Raw genomic sequence first — 26,888 nt, 5'->3', positions numbered from 1 at the left:
TGCTCAAAAATGATCGTTTTTCAAAATAAAAACCACTGCTGTTATCTACATTACAGCGCCGATCAGATTATGTAGGAGATAGGGCACTTATAATGTGGTGACAGAGCCTCTTGAAGTCTAACTTTTATAGGTAGAACCTGTGGTTCTACCTATAGAACTGCAGACACAGATCAGGGATTTCCAAATGCTCCCTCTAATATCAGACCACTCACAATTAAAGCCAGTCATTCCGGTAACTGTAATATAATAGACTATTGTTGTACATACAATACCCTACTATACAAAGGCAAATAAACAAATCTAGGATAGCACTCTGATAAGATTAGCAACTGAATGAAACCCAATATATAATTATTTCTGTATTAACTCCTCACGGTTTTCAAGATCTGTTTGCAGTTATGCAGTAGGAACCTTCATTATTTACTTGCAGTGGGTCCAATTCTGTCCATGGTCATGTGATTGCCACAGGTGCTGGAATTGTTACAATTACAGTATGTGTATCAGAACTGTGTCTTCTAACGATCCCAGCACCTGTGTGTCCATGACGTGACCATGGACAGAATTGTGTCCACTGGAAGTAAACAATGAAGGTTCCTACTGAATAACAGCAAACAGAGATCTTGAAAACGGTGAGGAATTAATACAGAAAAGTATGTCGGAAACTTTTAATTATACAAAAAAAAAAAACATTAATTTGCCGAAACTGGACTACACCTTTAAGAAGTCAAATTTAGAACTTCCAAATTCAGGCTATTAATGAGTTGTAACTCTGCGGCATGTTGTCACAATTATTATGGCGCGTCCCTAATCTATATTTAACACATTGTTCCAGCAGTTATTTCAGCAGTCTCTGTAATGTCACATAGCTGCCTGTGTAGTCCCATCCCCGGCCTGAGGATGTGCAAGTTATTAAGGTGACTATACCAGTTACAAACACAGTAATCCCAGCGAATGAAACGGTACTTAATAACCCGAGCAGGTTATATTTATACCGGCATAATCACCTTCAGTAATTACTAAGAAAACCATTTCATAAAGTTGATATGCTGGAGGCATAACAGCCTGTGACACCTGCCAGCCAACACGGAAGATCGGAAACCTCCTAGTAACTAAGAGTAGTCTACATTACAGATGGAATGGAGTAAGGATATTCGCTAACATACCTTCACAGGATAGTCCATGAGAAGTAACCCCAGAGAGGGCTTCACGGCACACGTTGCAGTATGTGGGTCGGGCGTGGGAACACGCGTACCAGTTGTGCATTCCGGAGAAATGGTCCATACTGTACTGGGCAGACTGGAAGCATGAAACACAGAGAGCTGTTGATCCTGCAGGCAGGCAGTGTGCACACGCAGGCACGGCAGGTCAGATCGCTGCTGCCTGGGGCAGTCCTGCCTATCGGGATTGTTATGCAAATTACAAGACAAGTAAAACTACCTAACCTAGTAGGAAAGCCATTTCCTGATTTTTGCAGAAGAAAAATATAGTAAGACAACAGAGACCTGCATTGTTCTCAACAAAGTCACCAGTAAATATAAATCCTTGAGCTTTATTCTTTTACCAACGTGTTACATTTCCCCTATTTTTTAATTACATAAACTATATGGACAAAAGTATTGGCACCCACCTCTTAATCATAGAATTTAGGTGTTAATTTGGTCCCATTGCCACAGGTGTAAAAAATCCAGCACTAGCCATGCAGTCGCTTTTACAAACATTTGTGAAAGAATGGGTCGTTCTAAAGAGCTCACTAAATTCCAGCATGGTACTGTCATACTGTACGAATGCCACCATTGTAACCAGTCAGTTTGTGAAATTTCTTCCCTCCTAGATATTTCACAATCAACAGTGAGTGATATTACAGCAAAGTGGAAGTGTTTAGGAACCACGGCAACTCAACCACGAAGTGGCAGACCACGTAAGAGCAGGGTTACCAAGTGCTGAGACACATAGTGCATAAAAGTCGCCATTGCTATGTTGACTCAATAACTGCAGAGCTCCAAACCTCCTCTGGTATTAACATCCGCACAAAAACTGTCCCCCGGGAGCTTCATGGCATGTGTTTCCATGGCCAAGCAGCTGCATGCAAGTCTTACATCACCAAGAACAATGCCTAGCGTCAGATGGACTGATGTAAAGCTGCCGCCACTGGAGCAGTGGAAACGTGTTCTGTGGAATCACATTCTCTATCTGGCAGTCTGATGGCTGAGTCTGGGAAATACCAGGAGAATGTTACCTGCCTGACTGCATTGGGCCAACTGTAAAGTTTGGTGGAGGAAGGATAATACTATGGGGTCGTTTTTCAGGGCTTGGTCTAGGCCCCTTAGTTCCAGTGAAGGGAAATCTTAATGATGCAGCATAACAAGACATTTTGGACAATTGTAGCTTCCAACTTTGTGGGAACAGTTTGGTGTTCGGCCCTTTTCTGTTCCCGCATGACTGCGCCCCAGTAACAAAGCAAGGTTCATAAAGACATGGTTGGGTGAGTTTGGTGTGTAAGAACTTGACTGGCCTCACAGAGCCCTGACCTCAACCCCATCCAACACCTATGGGATGAACTAGAACAGAGATTGCGAGCCAGGACCTCTCATCCAACATCAGTGTCTGACCTCACAAATGCTCTTCTGAATGAATGGACAATTCCCACAGACACACTCCAAAATCTGTTTTAGCTGCAAAGGGGGGACCAACTCCATATTACTGCCTGTGGATTTAGAATGGGATGTCATAAAAGCTCCTGTAGGTGTAATGTGTACGTGTCCCAATACTTCTGTCCATATAGTGTATGTTTCTGGGAAAGCTGAGTGACAATCAATGTCTACCATTACCGGTCTCACACACTTTCGTACCCAGCTTTCTCCTGAATCAGCCTAGTTATATAGAGATATAAAGAAGGATGTATAAATAAAAAAACTATACAAATGGGTCATTCAGGAATCTGGCAACAGTAAACAGATAAGGGGATAATCACATTGAAATATCCAAACCATCAAGGCTCTGGCCACTCCAGAAATACAATAATGAATACATTGTGCACTTGTCCTACCAGGTAAATGACCCAGCTTCACCTGCAATCTTACAGCAATACTAGTGCCGACCTCTCACAATAGCTGCGGACATGTCACTACCTCAAAGAGCTCACGGTTCTGCACAGACTTCAGAGCCGCCATCCATTCCTCCATGTCTTTTCTGTTGTCCGCACTCAGGATCAGTTTGCGAAAGGGAGTGAATACCTAAAAAATAGAAAAGGAGGATAAAGTGTAAAAAACTGACGGCTGAATGCAAATGCCTCAGATGCAATGCGAGGGGGGGGGGGGAGCAAAAAGAGATTTCATTTGAAGCAGTTATTTGCTAAAGGCATGGAAGCCCAATGTGCATAGTGCCGCTGGAAATACAAACAAGGGCTTGTCTATAAACTTCAGATGACTGTGCATGTGTATATGTGTGTATATATGTACACATGTGCTGATCTACTGCTACAACTTGAAGACTGGGGGTATGTTCATACAGGACAGATACGCTGCGTAAAAATACACAGCGTATCCCCCCTGGTCCCCGCAGTAAACTCCGGCCAAAAAAACGCACCAAATCGCGGTGCCGTTTTTTGGCCCGAAAGTCTCTACGTAAAAAAAAATAAAAGTCTATACTTACCCGTAGCCATGGTGACGCGTCCCTCTGTTGTCCTGCAGCACGGTCTCCTGGGATGACATTTTGTTCCATTTGATCGCTGCAGCCTGTGATTGGCTACAGCGGTCACATGGGATGAAACGTCATCCCTGGAGGCAGTGCGGGATGCAGAAGCAGAGAGTTTTGGGTACATATAATCTTTTTCTTTTTTTCAAAGTTGCGATTTTTGCGGAGGAATCGTAGCTATTCCGCTGCAAAAACTGGAACATCTGCTATTTGTTGCGTGTTTTACCTCCCATTGAGTTCAATGGGGAAAATACGCACCAGAAAAGCAATGCACCACAGGTCAATTTATGAAAGTTTGTTCCAATCTCATCCACTCTGCTGCTGTTGTATTATGCTGCAGATTTTCCCGCAATGAAATACGTTGCGTAAAATCCGCAGTATTTACACTACGTGTGAACCCGGCCTAGGAGTGCAACTTTTTTGTCACATGAAAATTGCCAGTCATATAAAAACAGTAACTCTAGTGAAAATTGTAAATGACCACCTTATTGCTTCGTGCACATTCACACTATTATTAGCATGTATCGGCCACGTACAGCTCTCCCTATAATGAGACATGTTTAAGTCATATCCACAGATCTGGATGTCTCTAATATTCAAGCTTATTATACTGAATGCGGATAAAAATTATTCTATTGAAGGATTAAAAATAAAAAGAATTGTTAATATAAAAAAAAAGCTAAAAAAATAATAATGACCTATTAACAGTAAGATACACAAACGGTAATTTGCTATAAACATTACACACTGCTGATAAAATGAGGTGGAACAAAAAGATATAAAAAAAATTTTTTTACATTTTTTTACCTAATCTCTTCCTCAGGCGAAATTCACACGAACGTGTGCGTTTTGCGTGCGCAAAAAAACGCTGCGTTTGTTTTTAGCGCGTTGCAGTTCCGTGTGTCATAAGTGTTTGGTGGATGGCTGCGTGATTTTCACGCATATGCCATCGTTAGGACACACTTTTTTGAGGTTTAGACACAGAAATGAAGGAGGTGCTTTTATTTTTGCCTTCATTTCTTGAACAACTGTTGCGCGAATCACGCGCAGCACACAGAAGTGCGTCCGTGTGCCGCGCGTGATTTTCACGCACCCATTGACTTCAATGGGTGCGTGATGTGCGAAAACCGCTCACGTATAGGACACGTCGTGAGTTTTACGCAGCGGACACGCTGCGTGAAAATCACGGACTGTCTGAACGGCCCCATTGAGTTACATAGGTCCGTGCGACGTGCGTGATTTTTACGCGCGTATCACGGACGTGAACTACGCTCGTGTAAATAAGGCCTCAAATGGTGAAAATTAAACCTATAAAATATTTTTTTTTTTTATTGCAGCTCATCTCCATTCATCTAGACACACACATAGACAGACGTGGCGCTGTTTCTGATAAAGAAGCAGAACTTTTTCTAATTCTGGACAAGCTCTTTAAGGAATGAGGCTGGCCCGACGATGAAGTTGTGGCCAGCCATACATTTTCCATTCAAGTAAATGGCGATCCATGCAACATAAGGACGGACTGGGTCTGCCAGAATATGAGTCACTGGTACTTAGTGTCTCTCTGCTCTGGCTTATAGAGGGGGAAAGCCCAGGCGGATGACCCCCCCACCCCCATGACATCCATGTATTTTAATAGGGAATACGGAAAGGGGTTGCCTTTAAAGTCATAATATGTCTGACCTGGCATATTATCTACAATACATCATATTAAACTGATATTGCCAACCTATCTATGGACATAAAGTTGTCCACACACATGGGGAGTAACACTCAGAATAGAGCACAAGATGGCAATTCTCTGAAAAAATATTCTATAACAAAGATGCCTTAAAAAGAGATAATAGTTGTAAGATAATGATGAGAAACTGGTCCTTTAACCCTCATCTACACTAACGGTCGGAGCAGAAGGTATACACATTTATCATACAGTTAAAAACTTTCCTTACCTCAATGGGACAATGATTTTCTGTACAAAAATCACATTTCTGCCTGCAGGATGACACGACTGCACATCCCCCATACATGAACAGTAGAGAAAGTTTCTTCAGAGAGAGATGGCTTCTCCTTTAATCTCTAAATATAGACCTGATACACTTCATGGGGCCCGAACAAGGCACAAAGAGGATCGAATATGCTTCACCTCTCCTCCATTCACACAAGCACCTGTGTGGCCTATTTAGAGGAGAACTGTCCATTCCCCATATAGGTCACAAGATGAATCATCTCTGCTGGGTTTTGTGAGTTTGGTCATTATGTGACCTCACACACATATATGTCGCCCTGCAACCACAATTACTAACATACCTAAATATGATGCCATCTTTTTGTAATTTGCAAATATACTGAATTTATGGTCAGCGTTGTGACAGGAATGTCTTTGTGGGCATGTGGGGGGGCAGTGAAAACTTTGGCACAAAGCGCAGGCCCTCTTAATCTCTTTTCACAGTGGAGTCCTTACTCGCTGCAGTATCCATTTAGAAACACCTCATGTCTTGACTGCAATGATCATTTTGTACCGTGGAAAGGCGGCATTACAGTTTCCGCAAGGTTTGTCGCTCAGCTTTATGTTGCCCAGAGCATCTTTGGCCATTTATATAGATATATCTACATCACTCATCCTAATCAACCATCATTTGTAGATTACGGAAAAATGTAACACAGAGATCCCCTTTAATATGAGAGCCGTCGAGACCCCCATTAAACAGATTATTTTGCTGGGAAAAGTTGTGCAACCAGCTGTTTATTTCTCCTGAGGTGAAATGTAGAACATAGATGTCAGCCATAGGAATGGTGATCCTTGTAATACATTGATGGCCAAAATGCACCTTAGCGACTGTCTATTGGAAGCCAGTTTCAATCTAAGGCCTTATTCACATGAATGTGTCCGTTTTGCGCATGCAAAAAACGCTGCGTTTTGCGCACGCAAACGTTCAGTGTGACATGTGTATATGGTGCGTGGCTGCGTAATTTAATGTTTCCCTTCTCTTCTTTACCAGCTGTAGCGCGAATCACGTGCGTCACCCGGAAGTGCTTCCGTGTGCCGTGCGCGATTTGCAAGGACCCATTGACTTCAATGGGTGCGTGCAGCGCGAAACACGGGCAAGTATAGGACATGTCGTGAGTTGCACGAAGCGCACATACGCTGCGTGAAAATCACTGACAGTCTGAACGGCCCCATTCACTTACATAGGTCGTGCGACGCGCGTGAAAATAACGTGCGTATCACGGACGTAAAACACGTTCATGTGAATAAGGCCTTAAAAGGGGGTATTCTCATCTCAAACAATTATAGCATGTACACAGGATATGCCATTAATGTCCAATAGATGCAGGTCCCACTTCTGGGAACCGCACCAATCCCTAGAACAGGGCCCCGTCCTGCCGCTGAGCTACACTGTTTCTATAACTCCCATAGAAGTGAGTGAACGGGAGTTAAAGAAAATGTAGGACAGGGAGCTACACTTTTTCCATAATTCCCGAATTCCAAAAACAGCGTAGCTAGCTGTGCTATGCTATTTCCGTACATATACTCCTATTCAATTCTATGGGAGTCACAGAAACAGCGTAGCTCAGCTATATCCGTACTCCCAGCCACCTCCTATCTTAGTGGCCAGAGAGCAGCAACAGCCGAACAAGGTAGGACGGGGGTCAGCGGGCCCTGTTCTAGAAATACGTGTGTGTCCCAGAGGTTAGATCCACATCCATGAGGATATGCCATAAATGCCCGAGATGAGAATACCCTTTAAGTAAACAAGATATTTTTTTATTTCTTTGAAGCAAAAATGTAGTGAGAAAACATAAAAAATACATGAAAATGACAATGGGCGCAACATATGAAAGGGTTTCTGGTAAGTAGACCCTATGTGAAGAGACAAGAATGAGAAGGACCAGATTTCACTATAGCAGTGTATTTAAATAGTATTTATGCAAAAGGGAAGGAGAACAAAATAATTTTAGTTAAAACAAAGAAATCTTAACTTCCCCAACTCTAAATATAGCCGAGAACACCCAGGGTTTACAAGAAGTATTTACTTATGTATTATTACACAAATAAGACACCGTGCCCAGTGGGAACCTTTCCCAGCAATTGTCACATTCAAGAATATAAAAGGCAGCAGAACTTTGTGTCTGCAGCATGTACAGGGTGAACACTTGCAAAACAACGTTGGTACTGCTATAGATCATATGGATCAGTTATTAATGGGACAATGCAGGTTAAGGCCTCATGCACACGACCGTAGATTTCGTCCGTAATTGGGGACCCATTAATTTCGATTGACCACAAACACCTTCCCATTTATGTGCGTCAGGTGTCTGGCCGTAGAAAGCCTCCCCAAAAGATAGGACATATTCTATCTTTTGCTTTTTTACGGACCGTGCTTCCATACTTTATATGGGAGTACGGACCGAAAATGCGGGTGGCGGTCCGCGGCCATGCCTGTAATCGCGAACCATGGTTACGGGCACGGCTGTGTGCATGAGGCCTAACTGCTCTTGTGCTATTGTAAGGCTATGTTCACATCTGCACTAGGGCAGTCCATTGGGGTCTCCCTTATTTTTGAGCGCAAACATAAAACTCGACGGTACCTCAACAAACCCGATTATAAGTCAATTGCATAATGTGATTGCTGTTTGGATCTGTTTACGAAGGTTTTACACTAGGAGGTACCATAAGCTGTCTGTAATATAACTGAGAGGCAAATAGTAGAACAGAGCTCTAATGCAGGGCCCCAGTGTATTCATTCTAGCCGCACCTGTATTCCAGCATGCCTATCGCTGATCAATGTAGTGTATACAAACAGGGCATAGAGAATGTACCACTCTATCAATGACTGGTCCCCTTATTTGTACCTGCGGGTGGATGGACTGGTCACCAGACATTACAGTATTTTACTGTATTCAACTAGATACCAGTGCTTCTCTAATGTGAGCCACTGGTGCAACAGGAGTAAGGGTCGAATCCCACACAGCAATTCTAGGAAAAACACTAAGTTTTTAGTGGTGTTTTTCCAGGCGTTTTCTTTTAATAAAACAGCGTTTTATTTATTTTAAAGAGACTCTGTCACCAGATTCTCAAATCCCTATCTCCTATTGCATGCGATCGGCGCTGCAATGTAGATAACAGTAAAGTTTTTTGTTTTTTTTTAAAACTTTCATTTTTGGCCAAGTTATGAGCTATTTTATATATATGCAAATGAGCTTTCAAATGGACAACTGGGCGTGTTTTTTTTTGTATGTCCAACTGGGCGTGTATAGTGTTTTTAACTGGGCGTGTTTACTATTTTTACTAACTGGGCGTTGTGAATAGAAGTGTATGATGCTGACGAATCAGTGACCAATCAGCATCATGCACTCCTCTCCATTTATTTACACAGCAGCATCACGTTCTTACTAGAACGATGTGCAGCCACATACACAAGTGTCCTGATAATGCATACACATGACCTCCAGCCTGGACGTCATGTGTATTCAGAATCCTGACACTTCTGAATCTTTTCTGTGAGATTCCAGCAAGCCACGCGTAATCTCGCGAGATTACGAGGTAAACGACATTGTGTTTCCCTTGCTGGAAATCTCACAGAAAAGATTCAGAAGTGTCAGGATTCTGAATACACATGACGTCCAGGCTGGAGGTCATGTGTATTCATTATCAGGACACTTGTGTATGTGGCTGCACATCGTTCTAGTAAGAACACTATGTGCTGTGTAAATGAATGGAGAGGAGTGCATGATGCTGATTGGTCACTGATTCGTCAGCATCATACACTTCTATTCACAATGCCCAGTTAGTAAAACAAGTAAACACGCCCAGTTAAAAACATAATACACGCCCAGTTGGACATACGAAAAAAAACACGCCCAGTTGTAAATTTCAAAGCTCATTTGCATATATATAAAATTGCTCATAACTTGGCCAAAAATGAACGTTTTTCAAAAAAAACAAACGTTACTGTTATCTACATTGCAGCGCCGATCCCATGCAATAGGAGATAGGGATTTGAGAATCTGGTGAAAGAGCCTCTTTAACTTGCTTTTTTTGGGTCAGTGGTATTTTGTGCAAAATCACAGCAAGCCTGGCTTTGGTGTTTTTTGCATCAGTTAGCGGCGTTTTTCTCCCATAGACCTCTATATTATTTTTTTTTGTCTTGTTTTTTTTTTTTAAAAAAACACAAGTGTCAATTTGTGTTGCGTTATTATATTGCGTTTTTGGTGGAAGTTTTTTTTTGTTTTTTTTTAGATTATGTGTTGCAAAGAGGAACGATCTTTGAATCACAACAATGTGAAAAATACAACATAAAATAAACGCCGGTAGTAAAACACAGTTTTGAAAAAGCACCATCAAAGTCGCCTTAAAAGAAACCATTTTCCAAATAAACATTTGGCCCATAAAATGGCACACAAAAAGTGTGGGTGTGAAGGAGGCCTAAAAGTGTTTAGCAGTGCACTGCAGAGAAACAGCAATATGAACCCATTTATATCAAATCGCATCATTGTCCTAATCCCAACACGGATAACGCTGCTAATGAGGTTGCCTACGGCCCACTTACAAGGGCCTTTATACATAGTCGAGTCGCGTTATTATGACCACCTCCTACTTTTGACTTCTGCAGAGCGTAGCCCATGAAGGAAGTGATGTGTCGTGGGCTGGCTTGGTGGGTATATAAGGTGTGCGATAGGCTGTCTGATCACATATCACTCGTTGTTGCCATGGGTAAGTGGCGATTTAGAAGAGTTGCAAAAGGGGATGATTATTGGCTTTCGGCCAAGGGTGGCAATATTTCTCAAAAAGTGCAGTCTGTGAACTGTTCGCGTGCTGCTGTGGTGAAAAGTGTATAGTGAGTGGACAAATGGCACCATTGGGAATAACAGACGTGAAAACTGCAGAGCACCACGTAGGCTACGAAGGTGCGCGAGGGCCGAATGACCTGCTACAGTGGAGCAGCTCACTGTGAAAATCAACCAGGGGGCGACCAGACGTGTGTCTAAAACAGTTCAGCGAGCCCTACTGCGTATGGGGCACTGAAGCAGACGGATGGTCACTGCTCCTATGCGAACAAAGGTGCATTGGAAAAAAAGGCTTCAATTTGCATGGCAGTATCGGAATTGGACCACCGATGATTGGCAAAAGGTTGCCCTCTCCGATGAGTCACATTTTCTGCTTCATTGAACAGATAGACATTGGCGTGTCAGGCAGGAAACATCAGAGAACAAACAACCTGCAACCATTGCTGGAAGAACACAAGCTGGTGGCGGCAGCGTTGTGTTCTGGGGAATTTTTTCATGGCATTTCTGGGACCACTCATCCACCCATGTGGAAGGCACTCTGAACTGATTTGGTTATGAATCCATCGATGCAGATCACGTCCACCATACATGCTGTTTGTCTTCCCTGGGGCAGATGGAATCTTCCAGTAAGACAATGCGACATGTCACACGGCTAGAAATGTCCGACAGTGGTCGGAAGAGTACGACCAAGACCTCTAAGTACTTCCCTGACCCCCTAATTCACCAGACTTGAACCCAATTGAGCATCTGTGGGACCAACTCTATCGTCTTGTTGGCTCTATGGATCCTCCCCCACGCACCCTGCGGCAAATGTGGGATGCACTGCAGTCAGCACGGCTCCAGATACCTGAGACAACCGACCCGCACCTTATTGAGTCACTCCCAGCCCGTCCAGCTACTGTCCGTGCTGCACACGGCGGTTACTCTGGATATTAGCTGGTGGTCATAATAATGTGACTCGACTGAGTACAAAACACAGATCTGGAAAAAAATTAAAAAATGTCAAAAGCCTACAAATACAGTATATATTAAATTGCGGTCTCATAGTTTATAAAAAAAAGATCTGCTATTAACCTATTTTTTATCACAAGATTGGCCAGCTATATAATCTGGTTACAACTCCGCTATTAACCCACATCCTGCCCTCTAGTACATTGCTCTGTTAACCACACGCCGAGTAATATGCAGAAGGTGTGTACTGAGATGTCTTAAAAATAGCAATAAAACCGCTCCCTTATTGTTAAGTTGCTTAACCATTAGTAATACAGAAAATGTTCTTACATTTTCATTATATAATGTAACTAGAGGTTCTATTTTTGGATATATATATATCTGACTGGCCACAGACGACATGTTTAAAAGTTGTTTGGCTGGCATTTTTCATCCCCAATTGGTATATTGGCCATGTTATTTCTATTGAGGGAGGGGATTGAGAGAGGCTGCCCGTCATCTCTGGTGCTGCTGATCTCTGGGGGGAAATAGTAATGAAACTGTCTGAAAAAATCCAAAATGGTCAGTGTACATCCACATAAGGCAACTGGAGGGCAGTGCCAACCAAATAAACTAATATATTTGGCCATCTTAATCATTCAATGTGGTCCAGTTAAACACACAGTTCTTCTGTAAGTAAGCAGACACACAAACTGGTGCTTCTCTTTGACCTCATGCACACGACCGTGGTATTTTGTCTGTGTGGATTTGAATTCTGCGGATAGCACAGACCATTTCATTTCTATGGCCCCATGAACATGACTGTGATAATCACGGATCTGTGTGGGGTCCACGAATCTGGGCTGCAAAAACTCAGGACATGTCATTTTACTGAACGTATTTGCGGCTCGGACTCGTCCATCGTTCATGACCATCTGTGAATTATTATTTTTTTGCGGATCCGTGAATACTGATGTTGCATGGATGCACTATGGAAGTTTTTAGCGGACAGATGGACCGCAACGGATCAGTGGTTTTGTGGGCCGCAAAACCACTACGGTCGTGTGCTTTACAGTCATGTATGTAACCCCCAAGCTATGGGCCATAGGGATTACTCACCTCCTGACGGCCGCAGCCATGGATCTGTGAGCGCTGGCCTGCATCTCCTCCTCATTCTGCGGTGTCCCGTAGGCTGTGCGCGCACGCTCGAGCCCGGCCTTAAAGGGCCAGCGCACGCACATGAATTTAATATGTAATTAGCCTATACTCACCCTGGACTATAAGAAGGGCCCTGCCCCTTCCCTCATTGCCTGAGTGTTGTTGTGCTTACCCGTGTTAGTCTTTGTAAATGTCCCCTAGGTGTTTTCCAGTTCCCAGTGTTCCCGTACCTGCTACCTGTATCCCATGCTACGTTGTTCCTGTGCCATAGAGTTGGAGTCGTGTTGTGCCCTATACTACGCCTGCTGTGTTACACCGCGCCTGATGTCTGCCTACTGCTAAGGTCCCGTCCGAGCCTACCCATCGCTACGGTCTGAATTACCACAGGTACCCTATTCGAACTATAGACATTGACTTGTTATCCTGTTGGCCAGCTGCTATCCCGCTATGGCCCTTTGGGTCCACATACCCACAGATCGTGAAAATGTATGCATACATTCAAGTGCAAAGTTGACCATCTAAACACCTATATAATTTCTGTAGGGGGTTTGCTCAGAAGCCTGCATCATATACACTGAAACAGATGAACAGTCAAAATTTCTGTGGAACATGCCACTTATCTTTGAGGAAAAAATGGAATCAGATGGGAAAAATCCAACCTTTGTAATCTATTTTTATCCGTAACGCAAGCTGTCAGGGGAAGGTCTGACAGCCACCATAGACATGACATGGTCAGCAGCAAGTTCAAGAGAGATAGAAAAACTACATGCAGTAAAAGAGAAAAGTGAATACATTTTTAAATAACATTGGACCCTAAGGATATGTGAACACAGCGTTTTAAGCCAAGCAGAGAAATATCTCCCTCAAAATTAATTCTGGATTTTTTAAGCAGATTTTGAAATGCAAATAATTTGTTTCCACTTTTTTGGGTGTTTTTTTTTTACTTTTACACCGCTTCAAACGAACAGTGCATTTTTTTTCCGCCTCCCATTGATTTCAACGGAGATTCAAATGCTCCAAGATAGGGCATGACGCTTTTTTTTCGCGAATGAACAAAAAAAAACATCCGGGAAGAAAAACACATCTACCTGCCGTTGAAATTTGCATATGAATGCTGGTATCCGGTCACTGTCCTGTGTAAACATGGCAACGATCAGCTGATGAACTAACAAACGCCATAGATCACTCCACCTTATACATAACCAATCATTGCTCTTTGTGAAGGAAGAAAACGAGCGACTATCAACGAGCTGTATGTCCTTTTCATGGTCCATATCAAGCCATGTAAAAGGACAGTTAGTCTCTTACACCTGGATTAGTGGTGAAGTGCTTAGTAGCACCCTCATGCCATCATACCCCAGTCCCCTTATAATCTATGGTCCTATGTGACCTCAGTCTTAACACACCATTTCATGGCTGTTGCACTGTTACGCTACTCTTATTTTTCTTTATATGTCAGTGGATCAGAGTCGGGCACTGGCCCAGAATGATAATAATCTCTCTGTACCCCCTCTAATGGCATACCCCCCCTTTAGATAGTTTATTCCGGATTTTAACTTAAAAACTGTCAGGGATCCAGCATCGGAATATATGTGCGTTATATTCTCTCCCTCTGTCTCTACCGACCTCCTCCCCTCTTCCCATTCCCTTTATTAATTTTCTTGAAAAATATGGTACAATAGCAATAGGCTTATGGTTACTGTGTTACCTCAACTATCATGCCTTTGATAGAGTTGATTTCCAATAACGTAATGGGTTTAAACTCACCTAAAAACCGTATTCAAAAGGAGGGAAGATTCCCAAATTGCCTACTAGTTATTTTTCCATGTGGATCCACAGTTCTTGTCCCAGCTCTGCTTCCCGAGGCGTCAAGGTGGTCATGCTGGTTCAACACAACACTGAAGACGGTAGAACGCTGTTCCTTAAAGGTAAGATAGTCAACTAACTAATCTATATGCCCACAACCATCATCACAGACTGCTTGGATTACAAAGACTATCGACAATCAGAAGGCCCTTTGATTGTCAGAGGTGACATTAATGAGACTCTGGTTCCTTTGTTAGATTCAGCCACAAAACACTCTGCTACGTCTTTTGTGGCCCTGGGGAGAGTCAAGAGAAAATTGCAAGAACTCTGAGTAGTAAATGTGTGGTGAACATGCGACCCATCCTCGTGTCACTTCACATTTTTCTCCATATAACACAGATTGAACCAATGACTGGGCTACATATTTATGCACGACATATTGCACTACATACAGTCGAGATTGGCCCTTAAACCCTCTCAGATCATTCGCCAGTGAAGGTTACAGTGCCCCTCTCCGAATTGCCCAGAAAAGAATGGACATGGTGCATTAACCCCTTACAGCACCAAGACACACCGGTACGTCCTGTATTGCAGTGCTTTAAGGCACTGGGACGTACCGGTGTGTCCTGGCTAAAAACTGTCACCCTGTCAAAGGACAGGGTGACAGAACTGTGCCGTCAACTGTTTAGGACAGTTGATCGGCACAGTAAGACGGAAGGGGACCAATCACAGTGGTCCCCGGCTGGCGATTGCTTTGATTGGTCAGTCACAGTAGACTGACCAATCACAGCTCCATGAGGTGTATGCGATGGCCGCTAGGCTCCGATCCGGCCGATTTACCCCTTAGATGCAGCTATCTCCGCATCTAGGTGATTAGATCGCACCCTATGGTTGCTAATGGCAACCATCGGCACCCACGGGGGTTCCAATGGTTGCTATGGCAACCGTAGGCTAATAATCGCTTCCAAATACAGAAGCCTATTAGGCCCCGCCGGGAGGCGAAGCCTAATAAGCTTGCTGTCAGTGAATAGTATTAGAATAGCGATCAGGGCTTCATGCCAGTCCCCTAGTGGGACAAAAAAAAAGTTAAAACAAGTTAATAAAAATGTTGTAAAAAAGTTAAAAAAAATAAAAGTTTCATGTTAAAAACACTATAACAGCCTTTTTTCCAATAATAAGCCTATTATATGAAAAAACGGAAAACATTTAAAAAAGTACACATATGTGGTATCACCGCGTCCATAACGACCCGAACTATAAAAATATCACGCTACTTTACCTATTCGCTGTTTGTTAGTCACTACCCCTCCCAAAACAGAATAAAAAAAGGGATCTAAAAGTTGCATGTACCCCAAAATTATATCATTAAAAACTACAGCCCGTCCCACAGCTTTTTTGACGGAAAAATAAAAAAAGTAATGGCTCTCAGAATATGGTGACACAAAAAAATAAATAATTTGAAACAAAAGTAATTTTATTGTGCAGACGCTGCAAAACATAAAAAATCTATATACATACGGTATCACCGTAATCGTACTGACACGCAGAATAAAGTAAAATTGTCATTCATAGCACATAGCGAACGCCGTAAAAAAAAAAGAATAAAAAACATCAGAGTTGATGGTTTTTGGTCACCTTGCTTGCCAAAAAATGAAATAAAAAGTGATCAAAAAAAATCGCATGTACGCCAAAATGGTAACAACGAAACCTACAGATTGTTTCGCAACAAATAAGCCCTCACACAGCTCTGGTGGAGTAAAAATAAAAAAGTTCTGGCTCTCAGACTATGGCGATGCAAAATGTGCAGAGCGTTCCAAAAGCGGATAAGATTGAGTACCGTTTATCAGTGTGACATTGGCCACATATCTATGAATTATTTATTTACCGCATTATTATACCCTCTTATTATGCATTGATGTACCCCCACATTATAAACTGAAATACCAGCAAAACCCCAAACAAAACTACTACCGGTACTAAGCAAAATCTGCAGCCCAAATGCCAAATGTCACTCCCACCTTTCTGAGCCCTGCAGCGTGCCCTAACAGCAGTTTACATTCACATATATGGCATCACCATACCCAGGAGAACCCGCTTAACATTTTGAGGTATTTTTCTTCAGTGGCACGAACTGGGCACAACATATTGTGCACTAAAATGGCATATCACTTTGCACCATCCAATGAGCATTCATTTCTAAAAAAACAAAAACGCCTGTGTGGTCAAAATGCTCACTACAGCCCTTAAAAAATGCCTTGAGGGGTGCAGTTTCCATAATGGGGGGTCACTACTTGGGGGTTTGTTTTATTATTTGACCCTAGAGCCCTGCCATTGTGGGCCAATGCTGCGAAAATCACCAAAATAGGCCTCACATGCAACCTTTCACTCCTAAGCCCTGTCATATGTCCAGGCAAATGATAAATGGCTTGAGGGGTGTAGTTTACAAAATGGGGTCACTTCTCAGGGTTTTACACTCTACTCTGGTACCTAAGGGAGCTCTGCAAATGCGACATGGCGCCCATACACCAGTCCAGCAAAATCTGCGCTCTAAAAGCCAAATGGCGCTCCTTCCATTTTGAGCTCTGCCATGTGCCCAAACAGCAGTTTAGGGCCACACATGGGGTATTGCCGTACTCGGGAGAAATTGGGTAACAAATTGTGTGTTGTTTTTTCTCCTATTACCCCTTGTGGGGAAAAAACTTGGGTGCAAAACTAAATTTTTTGAGGAAAAAATAATTTTTCATGTTCACTGCCTCATTCTAATACAATCTATGAAACACCTGTGGGATCAAAATGCTTAGTACACCCCTGGATGATTACGCTGAGGGGTATAGTTTCCAAAATGGATTCACTTCTCAGGGGTTTCTACTGTACTGGTATCTCAGGGGCTCTGCAAATGCGACATGGCGCCCAAAAAACAATCAACCAAAATCTACATGCCAAGTAGCACTACTGCAATTCTGAGCCCTGCCGTGTGTCCAAACAGCAGTTTATGACCACATATCGGGTATTGCCGTACTCGGGAGAAATTGCTTTACAATTGTTGGGGCGCTTTTTTTCCTTTATTCCTTGTGAAAATGAAAAAATATATACATTTTAGTGGAGAAAATGTAGATTTTTATTTTCACTGCCTAATTCCAATAAATTCAGCAAAAAAACAGTGGCGTCAAAATGCTCACAATACCGCTAGATAAATTACACGAGGGTTGTAGTTTCCCAAATGAGGTCACTTTTGCGAGGTTTGCACTATTTTGGCCCCTCGGTGGCTTTGCAAACCATTCCAGCAAAACTTGAGCTCCAAAAGTCAAATGGCGCTCTGTCCTTTCTAAGCCCTGCCGTGTGTCCAAACAGCAGTTTATTACCACATATGGGGTATTGCTGTGCTCATAAGAGTTTGCTTTACAAATGTTGGGGTGCTTTTTCTCCTTTATTGTAAAAATGAAAAAATCTGAGCTAAAACTACATTTTATTAGAAAAAATATAGATTTTCAATTTCACTGCATAATTCCCATAAATTCAGCAAAAACCATGTGGGGTCAAAATGCTAACTATACCTTTTGGGGGTTTTCCGCTGTTTTGGTCCCTCCTATTCCAGCAAAATCTGCCCTCCAAAATCGAAATGGTGCTCCTTCCCTTGTGAGCCTTGCCGTGGGTCCAAACTTCAGTTTATTACCACATATGGGGCATTGCCGTAATCGGGAGAAGATGCTTTACAAACGTTGGGGTACTTTTTCTCATTTATTCTTTGTAAAAATGTATACTTTTTTTTTTAGAAAAAAGTATATTTTCATTTTTACAGACTAATTCCAATAAGTTTAGTAAATAAACTGTGGGCTCAAAATGCTAATTATACCCCTAGATAAATTTCTTGAGGGGATAGTTTCCAAAATGGGGACACTTTTGGGGGGTTTCCATTCTTTTGGCACCACTTGACCTCGTCAAACCTGACATGGTGCCTAAAATATATTCTAAAAATAGGCGGCCCCAAAATCCACTAGGTGCTCCTTTGCTTCTGAGGCCTGTGTTTCAGTCCATTAGGGCACTAGGGCCACATGTGGGATATTTCTAAAAACTGCAGAATCTGGGCAATAAATATTGAGTTGCGTTTCTCTGGTAAAACTTTCTGTGTTAAAGATTTTTTTTTATTACCAATGAATTTTGGCAACAAAAAATTTAAATTGTAAATTTCCCCTCTACTTTGCTTTAATTCCTGTGAAACGCCTAAAGGGTTATAACACTTTCTGAATGCTGTTTTGAATGCTTTGAGGGGTCTAGTTTTTAAAATGGGTTGATTTATGGGGACTTTCTAATATAGAAGGCCCTCAAAGCCACTTCAGAACTGAACTGGTCTCTGAAAAAATGTCCTTTTGACATTTTCTTGAAAATGTGAGAAATTGCTGCTAAAGTTTAAGCCTTGAAATGTCCTAGAAAAATAAAAATACTTTTAAAAAACAATGCAAACATAAAGTAGACATACAGGAAATGTTAACTAGTAACTATTTTGTGTGGTATTACTATTTGTCTAACAAGCAAATACATTTAAATTTAGAAAAATGCAAATTGTGGTTAGACACAAATAAACGCTAAATATAAATCGACCAAATTTTACCACTAACATAAAGTACATTGTGTCACGAGAAAACAATCTCAGTGCTTGGATACATAAAAGCATTCCAGAGTTATTACCACATAAAGTGACTTCATATTTGAAAAAATTGGCTGTGAACTTAAAAAGGCTCTGTCACCAGATTTTGCAACCCCTATCTGCTATTGCAGCAGATCGACACTGCAATGTAGATTACAGTAACGTTTTTATTTTTTAAAAACGAGCATTTTTGGCCAAGTTATGACCATTTTTGTATTTATGCAAATGAGGCTTGCAAAAGTCCAAGTAGGCGTGTTTTAAAGAAAGTCCAACTGGGCGTGTATTATGTGTGTTACATCGGGGCGTTTTTACTACTTTTACTAGCTGGGCGTTCTGACGAGAAGTATCATCCACTTCTCTTCAGAACGCCCAGCTTCTGGCAGTGCACAGACAGTGTTCTCGAGAGATCACGCTGTGTCGTCACTCACTTCCTGCCCCAGGTCCTGCATCGTGTCGGACACATCGGCACCAGAGGCTACAGTTGATTCTGCAGCAGCATCAGCGTTTGCAGGTAAGTAGCTACATCGACTTACCTGCAAACGCCGATGCTGCTGCAGAATCAACTGTAGCCTCTGGTGCTGATGTGTCCTCGCTCGTCCGACACTATGCAGGACCTGGCGCAGGAAGTGAGTGACGTCACAGCGTGATCTCTCGAGAACACGCTGTGTGTCTGCACTGCCAGAAGCTGGGCGTTCTGAAGAGAAGTGGATGATACTTCTCGTCAGAACGCCCAGCTAGTAAAAGTAGTAAAAACGCCCCGATGTACGCACATAAAACACGCCCACTTGGACTTTTGCAAGCCTCATTTGCATAAATACAAAAATGGTCATAACTTGGCCAAAAATGCTCGTTTTTTTAAAATAAAAACGTTACTGTAATCTACATTGCAGCGCCGATCTGCTGCAATAGCAGATAGGGGATGCAAAATCTGGTGACAGAGCATCTTTAAAGAGGCTCTGTCACCACATTATAATTTGCCTATCTCCTACATAAGAAGATGGGCGCTATAATGTAGGTGACAGCAATGCTTTTTATTTTAAAAAACGATCTATTTTCACCACTTTATTAGCGATTTTAGATTTATGTTAATGAGTTGCTTAATGCCCAAGTGGGCGTATTTTTACTTTATACCTATCACGAAATGTGAGGACATATAGTATATCCACAACTGGATGAATGACACACAGCACACAATTTGTACAATGAAAATATAAAACAGACTTTATTGAAATACACATAACAGCATATTGGCCATCAAAAGATAAAATCCACGCTATCCTTTTATTGCTTGTATCATTGATTTTATCTTTTGATGGCCAATATGCTGTTATGTGTATTTCAATAAAGTCTGTTTTATATTTTCATGGTACAAATTGTGTGCTGTGTGTCATTCATCCAGTTGTGGATATACTATATGTCCTCACATTTCGTGATATGTATTGAGTTTTGGTCTTGGGTTTTGTGTGGACACAATCTTTTGGCGTAAGCCTATGGTCTATACTTGAATAGGTATTTAGTATTTTTACTTTAGACCAAGTGGGCGTTGTACAGGGGAGTGTATGATGCTGACCAATCAGCCTCATGCACTCTTCTCCATTCATTTACTCAGCGCATAGGGATCCTGCTAGATCCTTATGTGCTGTCTTATAATAACACATTAACAATACTGAAGTGTTTAGACAGTGAATAGACATTCCACGGGATGTCTATTCACAATCTCTGCACTTCGTTACTGTTTCTATGGTAGTTACAGCAGAGGAAGCGTGATCTCGTTGTAACCTGTCATTTACAGCGAGATCTCGCGAGATCACGCTTCCTCTGCTGTAACTACCACAGACAGAGTATATTTCTCTTAAACATTAATTTAAAAATCTGGGCCAAGTTTCTCTCCACCAGAAATAGTAAACTACTACCCAAGCTTATTCACCCAGATCAAATGGGGTTTGTGTGTGGGGAGGAGACACAACGCCATTATACTAATGAATTCCATTAAGTATGAACGCTCCACTAACGCTCCCTTGATCCTTCTCGGCACAGATGCTGAGAAGGCATTCGACAGAGACTTGGGATTTTATGAAACTCTCCTGAAATGTAAATGCTATATTTATATTATATTAGAGTCAATGGCGTTCCATCAAACTCCTTCTCAATCTGCAATGGGACAAAACAGTAATGCTCACTCTCCATTTTTCCCTAAGACACTCCTGAAATTGAGGCGTGATGAAGTTATTAAAGGACTGCAGGTTGGTTCTCATACTCATCTGACAGCAGCATTCGCAGATGATTTGCTACTGATAACAAATCCTCAGCCTGCTCTTCCCTGCATCCAAAATGCCTTCTCGGAATTCGGTGTGCTCTCCAACTTCTAGATAAACTATAGCAAATCTAAATTACTAAAAATATCCCTTCCTCTTCACATTGTCAGAAACATACAGCACACTCCCTTTTAATGGTCTTTGGATTCCATCCAGTATATAGGCATACAACTTCCCAGAGATCTCACTGATCTCTATACTCTCAACTAGAATCCTTTGTTGGAAACGGTATCTACTCAACTTTCCCATTATCAACTCCCATTTGACTCATGGATAGGTAGTGAAAATCTAATGCAGACTTACATACTGCCGATCATATATTATACTATGCATATAATCCCAATGCGCCTACCAAAGAGCTTTTTGAACCGAGTGGGAGGACTTTTCTCTTTTTATGGAAACAGAGCCGTTCGAGATTATCCTACAAATTGCTCTCACACAAAAACACAAGTGGTGGTCTATGTCTAGTATTACCTGTTTTTGAGGTGTACTACAAAGTCATTAATCTCTAGAGATAGCTGGAGATCGTCTCCCCGGTGTGATGACTTGGTGCGTGCCATTGAAGTCTGCTCAATTAGTTAATTTGACATTGAAAAAACTTTGGCTCACTAACAAGGGTGTGATCAGACTTTTGGCAAACCCTCTCTTTAAAGAAACTTTTAAGACATGGTCCTCACATAAATCCTCTCTACCACATCCCACATTACCTTCCCCTGTAACACCAACTTCTCTGTTACCCTGTCTAGACCCTTCTATCAAACACCCTCCACACGATTTAGGGGTCTTGCAACATTGGCCAACTTAATGGACCACAATGTAGCTCCAGATCATGACACAGTCCAGTCTACGGCAGCACCTCACCAACTTAGCTTTCTCCAACTTCCTCATATTCAGCAACTAGTCAGATTTACTTGCACTCTTCTTTTGAGAAATTAGAGTTTATTTGATTTGAGAAATTATACCTCTCTAACACAGTAAGGGTCCTCTCTTACCTGGCCGTGGAAACGATCGCCAATCAACGAGACATTTTGTTGATCATCGCTGGTTTTCTCTTCTCACGGGGAGCCATTATCAGTAACGTATGGGGACGAGCAATCGTTACTACGATCACTCATCACCATATATTTCCATCATGTCGGCAGCAAATCTCGAGGGTTCATATGACAATTTTAATGGCAGGTAGAGGAGTTATCTTTCCCCGTATCTATTTTTGGCAGGGATATGTGCTGCCGACAACAATAATATTTAATGCTGCATGAATAATACGATCAGCCGATGAACGAGCGTCGTTCATCGACTGATCGTTGCCCTCTTTACACAGTGCAATGATCGGGAACGAGCGTTTATATGAACGCTCGTTTGCCCGATAATTGGCCCGTGTAAAAAGGCCTTGATGAAACAGACTATCCAAAATATACTCCCAACTAATTCTAGACAGAGCCTCTGCTGTGCCATCTTTTATGTGGTCTTGGGAAGCGGAGCTGGGACGACGACTTACAGAGCAGGAGAAGTCTTTCGCACTCAATCACTCTTATCGTTTTTCAAGGTGCGTTAAAATTCAAGAAAACCATTACAAATTGCTTACTAGATAGTATTAGACACTGGAAATGCTGTACCATTTTGGTCTATCTAGTACCAAACTTTGTTAGAATACACAAGGACTTTGTCCCAAATCCGGGGGCTGTACCAAGTTGTCAGACCCTTCTGGGACGTAGTCAAATCATGCATAAATATAGTTAGCTTGTCAAAGAAACAATTATCCATGGAACTAATAGCTTTGGCTATTATAGCCACATATCTCATAGCAGCGGTGAAGTGTCTAATCCCGCTACTTTGGTTGCAAAAATCTCCACAGAAAACTAAAGGATTAAGAAGGTCAACCAGGCTAGAGGAGCTGACCATTTGGCAAGACCGCCGACATGATGAGTTTCGGAAAACCTGGAACCTGTTGCTCACACATATAATACAGTGAAATAAATATATACTTACCCTGTGGTTGTCTTTTTGTTTTTAGAGACATAGTCTCAACCATTTCCTATGATTAAGGAACATCCTGTTTGCTGTCTGAAGAACACAGTAGATCCTCATACCTCACATTATTTTTTTTAAAGTCTTGCAGAATATAACTTCGAGTCTTAAAGGCTATGTAAATCTTTGGGGGCATTTTTTTTTTAATAAATAGATTAGTCAGTGTGTTTAGTGTAACTTTGTAATTAGTCTTTATAAAAAAATAAAAAATTACCTAATGATTGAGCCTTTCGCCTGACTATAAGTGACTCGTGCATCTTCCTCTCCCTCGTTGTCAATATCCACCTTAATGACTCACAGATCTAATTTCTAGGTTGCATATGTTGAACGCATCTACATATATTTCAGATAAACTATTGTACAGCTTATATTTGGACCTTACGAATCTGCTGATCTTACTGCATGTGATGTCCGACTATGTATTGATGTATTGGATATGTAGATGTACAATACCAATGTTGATTTGTATCTTCCCTCTTTCTCTGTTCCCCTTCCCTCCTCTTGTTATACTTAAAATTTGTTGAAACCAAATAAAAACATTTACAAAAAAAAAAATAATTTTGGGAGATACAGCTGTTCTGTATTCTCTATACAGAGCAGCTGTTTCGCTTGTTTTACACTGAATCCGTCAGATGTAATCGTTTACAGGTGGATCCTGCGTGTAACTGACACGTAGGACCCGCCAACACTGAACCCGTCAGGTCCGCCAGACTGACGGAATCAGTGTAATGCAAACGATACAGCTGCTCTGCATAGAGAATTCAGAACAGCTGTATCTCAAAAAGTAAAAGATTTTTATTTTATTTTAAACATCTGTTTTATTGGGTTCAAATAGTAACGCATACTGTTAGCAAGAAAATAGTTGCATTGGTATAGTAATTGACCCAATGTAAAAGGATAACAAAATAAAAAAGATTTTTTAATAAAGACTAATAACAAAGTTACACTAAACACAAGGACTAATCTATTTATTAAAAATAAATAAATGCCCTCAAAAGGTGTACATAGCCTTTAGGCTTACAGGTTTAATACTTCGCTCTACCTTTCATACTTTCTCCCCTACTGACCAATTTTCATCTTTTCCTTTCTTTATTAAACAGTAATTGCACTTATCCCATATCCTGTATGTTCGGGTCGGGTGGTCATTTCATTGAACGTTATCGCCACAAACCTATAGCTGACCAATGGAAAAGTACCTTTGTCTGTATCAGTGATCCGTTCCTTGTTACACATTGCATGCCATTTTGTTTCAATAGAATGGACATGTATTATGCTTGTATTAATAAAGATAGATTTAACAAAAGAAAGAAATTAAATAATTCTGTGCACTTTTCACTACACGTGCATTGTTGTTTTTTTTTTTGTTTTTGTTTTTTTTAAAACCCCATCCACATGTATGGATAGCTGCGGATTTGCAGTGTGAAATCTGCACAACAAAACGGCAACAATTACGCAGCGTGTGAATTCACTAGTTCTTTGTGGTACCAAGAAAAGAGATTTAACCTTAGGACAGATATTAAAAAAAAATAAAAATCCTAAAATCCTAGAACAAGTCTTATATGCGATTATAATCCACCTGAATGAAGAGGTACCTACTACAGACTGATAAAAGTTTGCGCTTTACAGACTGGGACACTTACTGTGAAACTGTTGTTGAGATTTTTGGTGCTTGACTCTGCAACACTGGCATCCGTTATATCAATCTCCTCAAATATGATTGACTGTAGAAGAGCAGAAGAGTTCATTTAGTAATTGCTTGGTGGTGAACATAGCACAAAATGCATACAGATCCAGGGTTCGGACTTGAACAGAGAACATGTAACTACTTAGGCTTCGTTCACATCTGTGTCAGGGCTCCGTTCATGGGTTCCATCGGAGCGTTCCATCGGAGCTTTCCATCAGGGAAACCCATGAATGGGAATCCAAACTGAAACAAACGGAAACCATAGGTTTCCGTTTGCATCACCATTGATTTCAATGGTGACAGATCCGGTGAAATTGGTTTCCGTTTGTCACCGTTGTTTAAGGGTCCTGTCGTTTTGACGGAATCAATACCGTAGTCGACTGCACTATTCATTCCATCAAAACAACGAAACCCTTAAACAACGGTGACAAATGGAAACCATTTGTACGGGATCCGTCACCATTAAAATCAATGGTGATGCATCAGGAACCTATGAGGCCTAAGCGACTATTGATCTAGAGTAATTAGGCAAATCCAGAGAAAAGTAGTAAAGGACGCTGTTGCGAAGGGAAGCAGCTACGTCTATGGCCGGCTTCAAGACTTACACTGGCACCCTGCCGGAACCTATAATACAATCACACAATAAACAGGAAAAGCCAGCATGATATATATTTTTTTAATTAAATCATGTTATTATGTAAACAATTTAAAAAAAATATTTTTACTGCTAACACCTGCACATTAACGAGTGTTGACAATCTCTGTACAGTGCTGCGGAATATAATGGCGCTATATAAGAAACAGAATTAAACGGGGGAAAAATAAAGCAACATCCTTCCATGTGACCTTGTGCACATAGCTATAAAGACAGCTATCAACCCTGTGGAAACAAAAATAGCTCTTCTTTAAAATGGAAAAACCTTGACCCAAAAGTCCTTACATCTCCACATGAAAATGGTGCATTTAGCAAGTGCCATAGAAAGAGAATACTGCCATTTTTAGATGGGAAAATACAGGATTTCCAGAAAATATGCAAAGCATTAAGGATACACACCGCCTTCACCCATCCATCACCCAGAACAAAGAAATTGTTGCTTTGCAAATTATACCACCCACGCACAGTGGCGTAAAACACAGCCCAGCGGGTACGTGAACTTGCTCCAGACTCTACAATAGGGAAACTCTTTTACCTCCTGCAACACTGTTCATCTCCCCATATTAGATTGCTTTCTGTGCACGATGCTTTAATTGTGATCACTGTAAAATATTATTTTTTGCCTTCCTCATTTGCTCTTTGATCTGGGGAGTATTTCCCATGTCCCTGATGACCTTTCTGTTAAATGCACTTTGCTTCTTTGATGTGCTGAACATTATGCCACTTTTACTGTGCGTTTTGCACTTATTTATTACTGCTATTGCCCAGATAATGTTCCCCCATACACCACTGCATTTTCTGTGCACTTTATGTTTATATCATGTACTATAGTCTATAAATAAAATGATGGGCGATTTAATTCTTCTTTGGTCTCAACAAGCTGGGTGCCTTTTGGCAGCTTTGAGAGATCACAATTGTCCACAGTATGACATTTAGCGTGTAAAGGGCAGTATCCCTTTAATGTCCTTGTTATAAAAGACGGCAGATGGAATTAATAACTTATTGGAATTTTCTTTGTAATCCTACTGTGTTTTACGGTTTGTGTACTTCGTCTTGGTTATTTCAGATCTTTTCTCCATTTATTCTGTTAGTTGCCCTTGGAAATAGTCAGTGATTTATCCTAACTTCGTTGGCAGACAAGTGACGTAAGTGTGTATTCTCGGAGCTTCCAATTATCATGCATGTTTG

At 41.4% G+C, this 26,888-nt stretch overlaps 1 protein-coding gene across 2 annotated transcripts in view; it reads right to left on the bottom strand.

Moving 5' to 3' along the window:
- Positions 1-26,888, bottom strand: part of DGKD (diacylglycerol kinase delta) — a 109,447-nt gene that overhangs the window by 65,302 nt on the left and 17,257 nt on the right. For both annotated transcript variants that reach the window (XM_075861395.1, XM_075861394.1), the window contains exons 3-5: positions 25,002-25,082; positions 3,129-3,233; positions 1,164-1,296 (exon numbers count right to left, since the gene is read on the bottom strand). In XM_075861395.1, the coding sequence (XP_075717510.1) occupies positions 1,164-1,296; positions 3,129-3,233; positions 25,002-25,082 (319 nt within the window). The remainder of the gene's footprint in view (positions 1-1,163; positions 1,297-3,128; positions 3,234-25,001; positions 25,083-26,888) is intronic.

Source organism: Rhinoderma darwinii, chromosome 4, assembly GCF_050947455.1.
Source record: "Rhinoderma darwinii isolate aRhiDar2 chromosome 4, aRhiDar2.hap1, whole genome shotgun sequence".
Taxonomy (NCBI): domain Eukaryota; kingdom Metazoa; phylum Chordata; class Amphibia; order Anura; family Rhinodermatidae; genus Rhinoderma; species Rhinoderma darwinii.
Note: the sequence above shows the minus strand (reverse complement) of the source record. Positions and strands in the feature narration are given on the sequence as shown.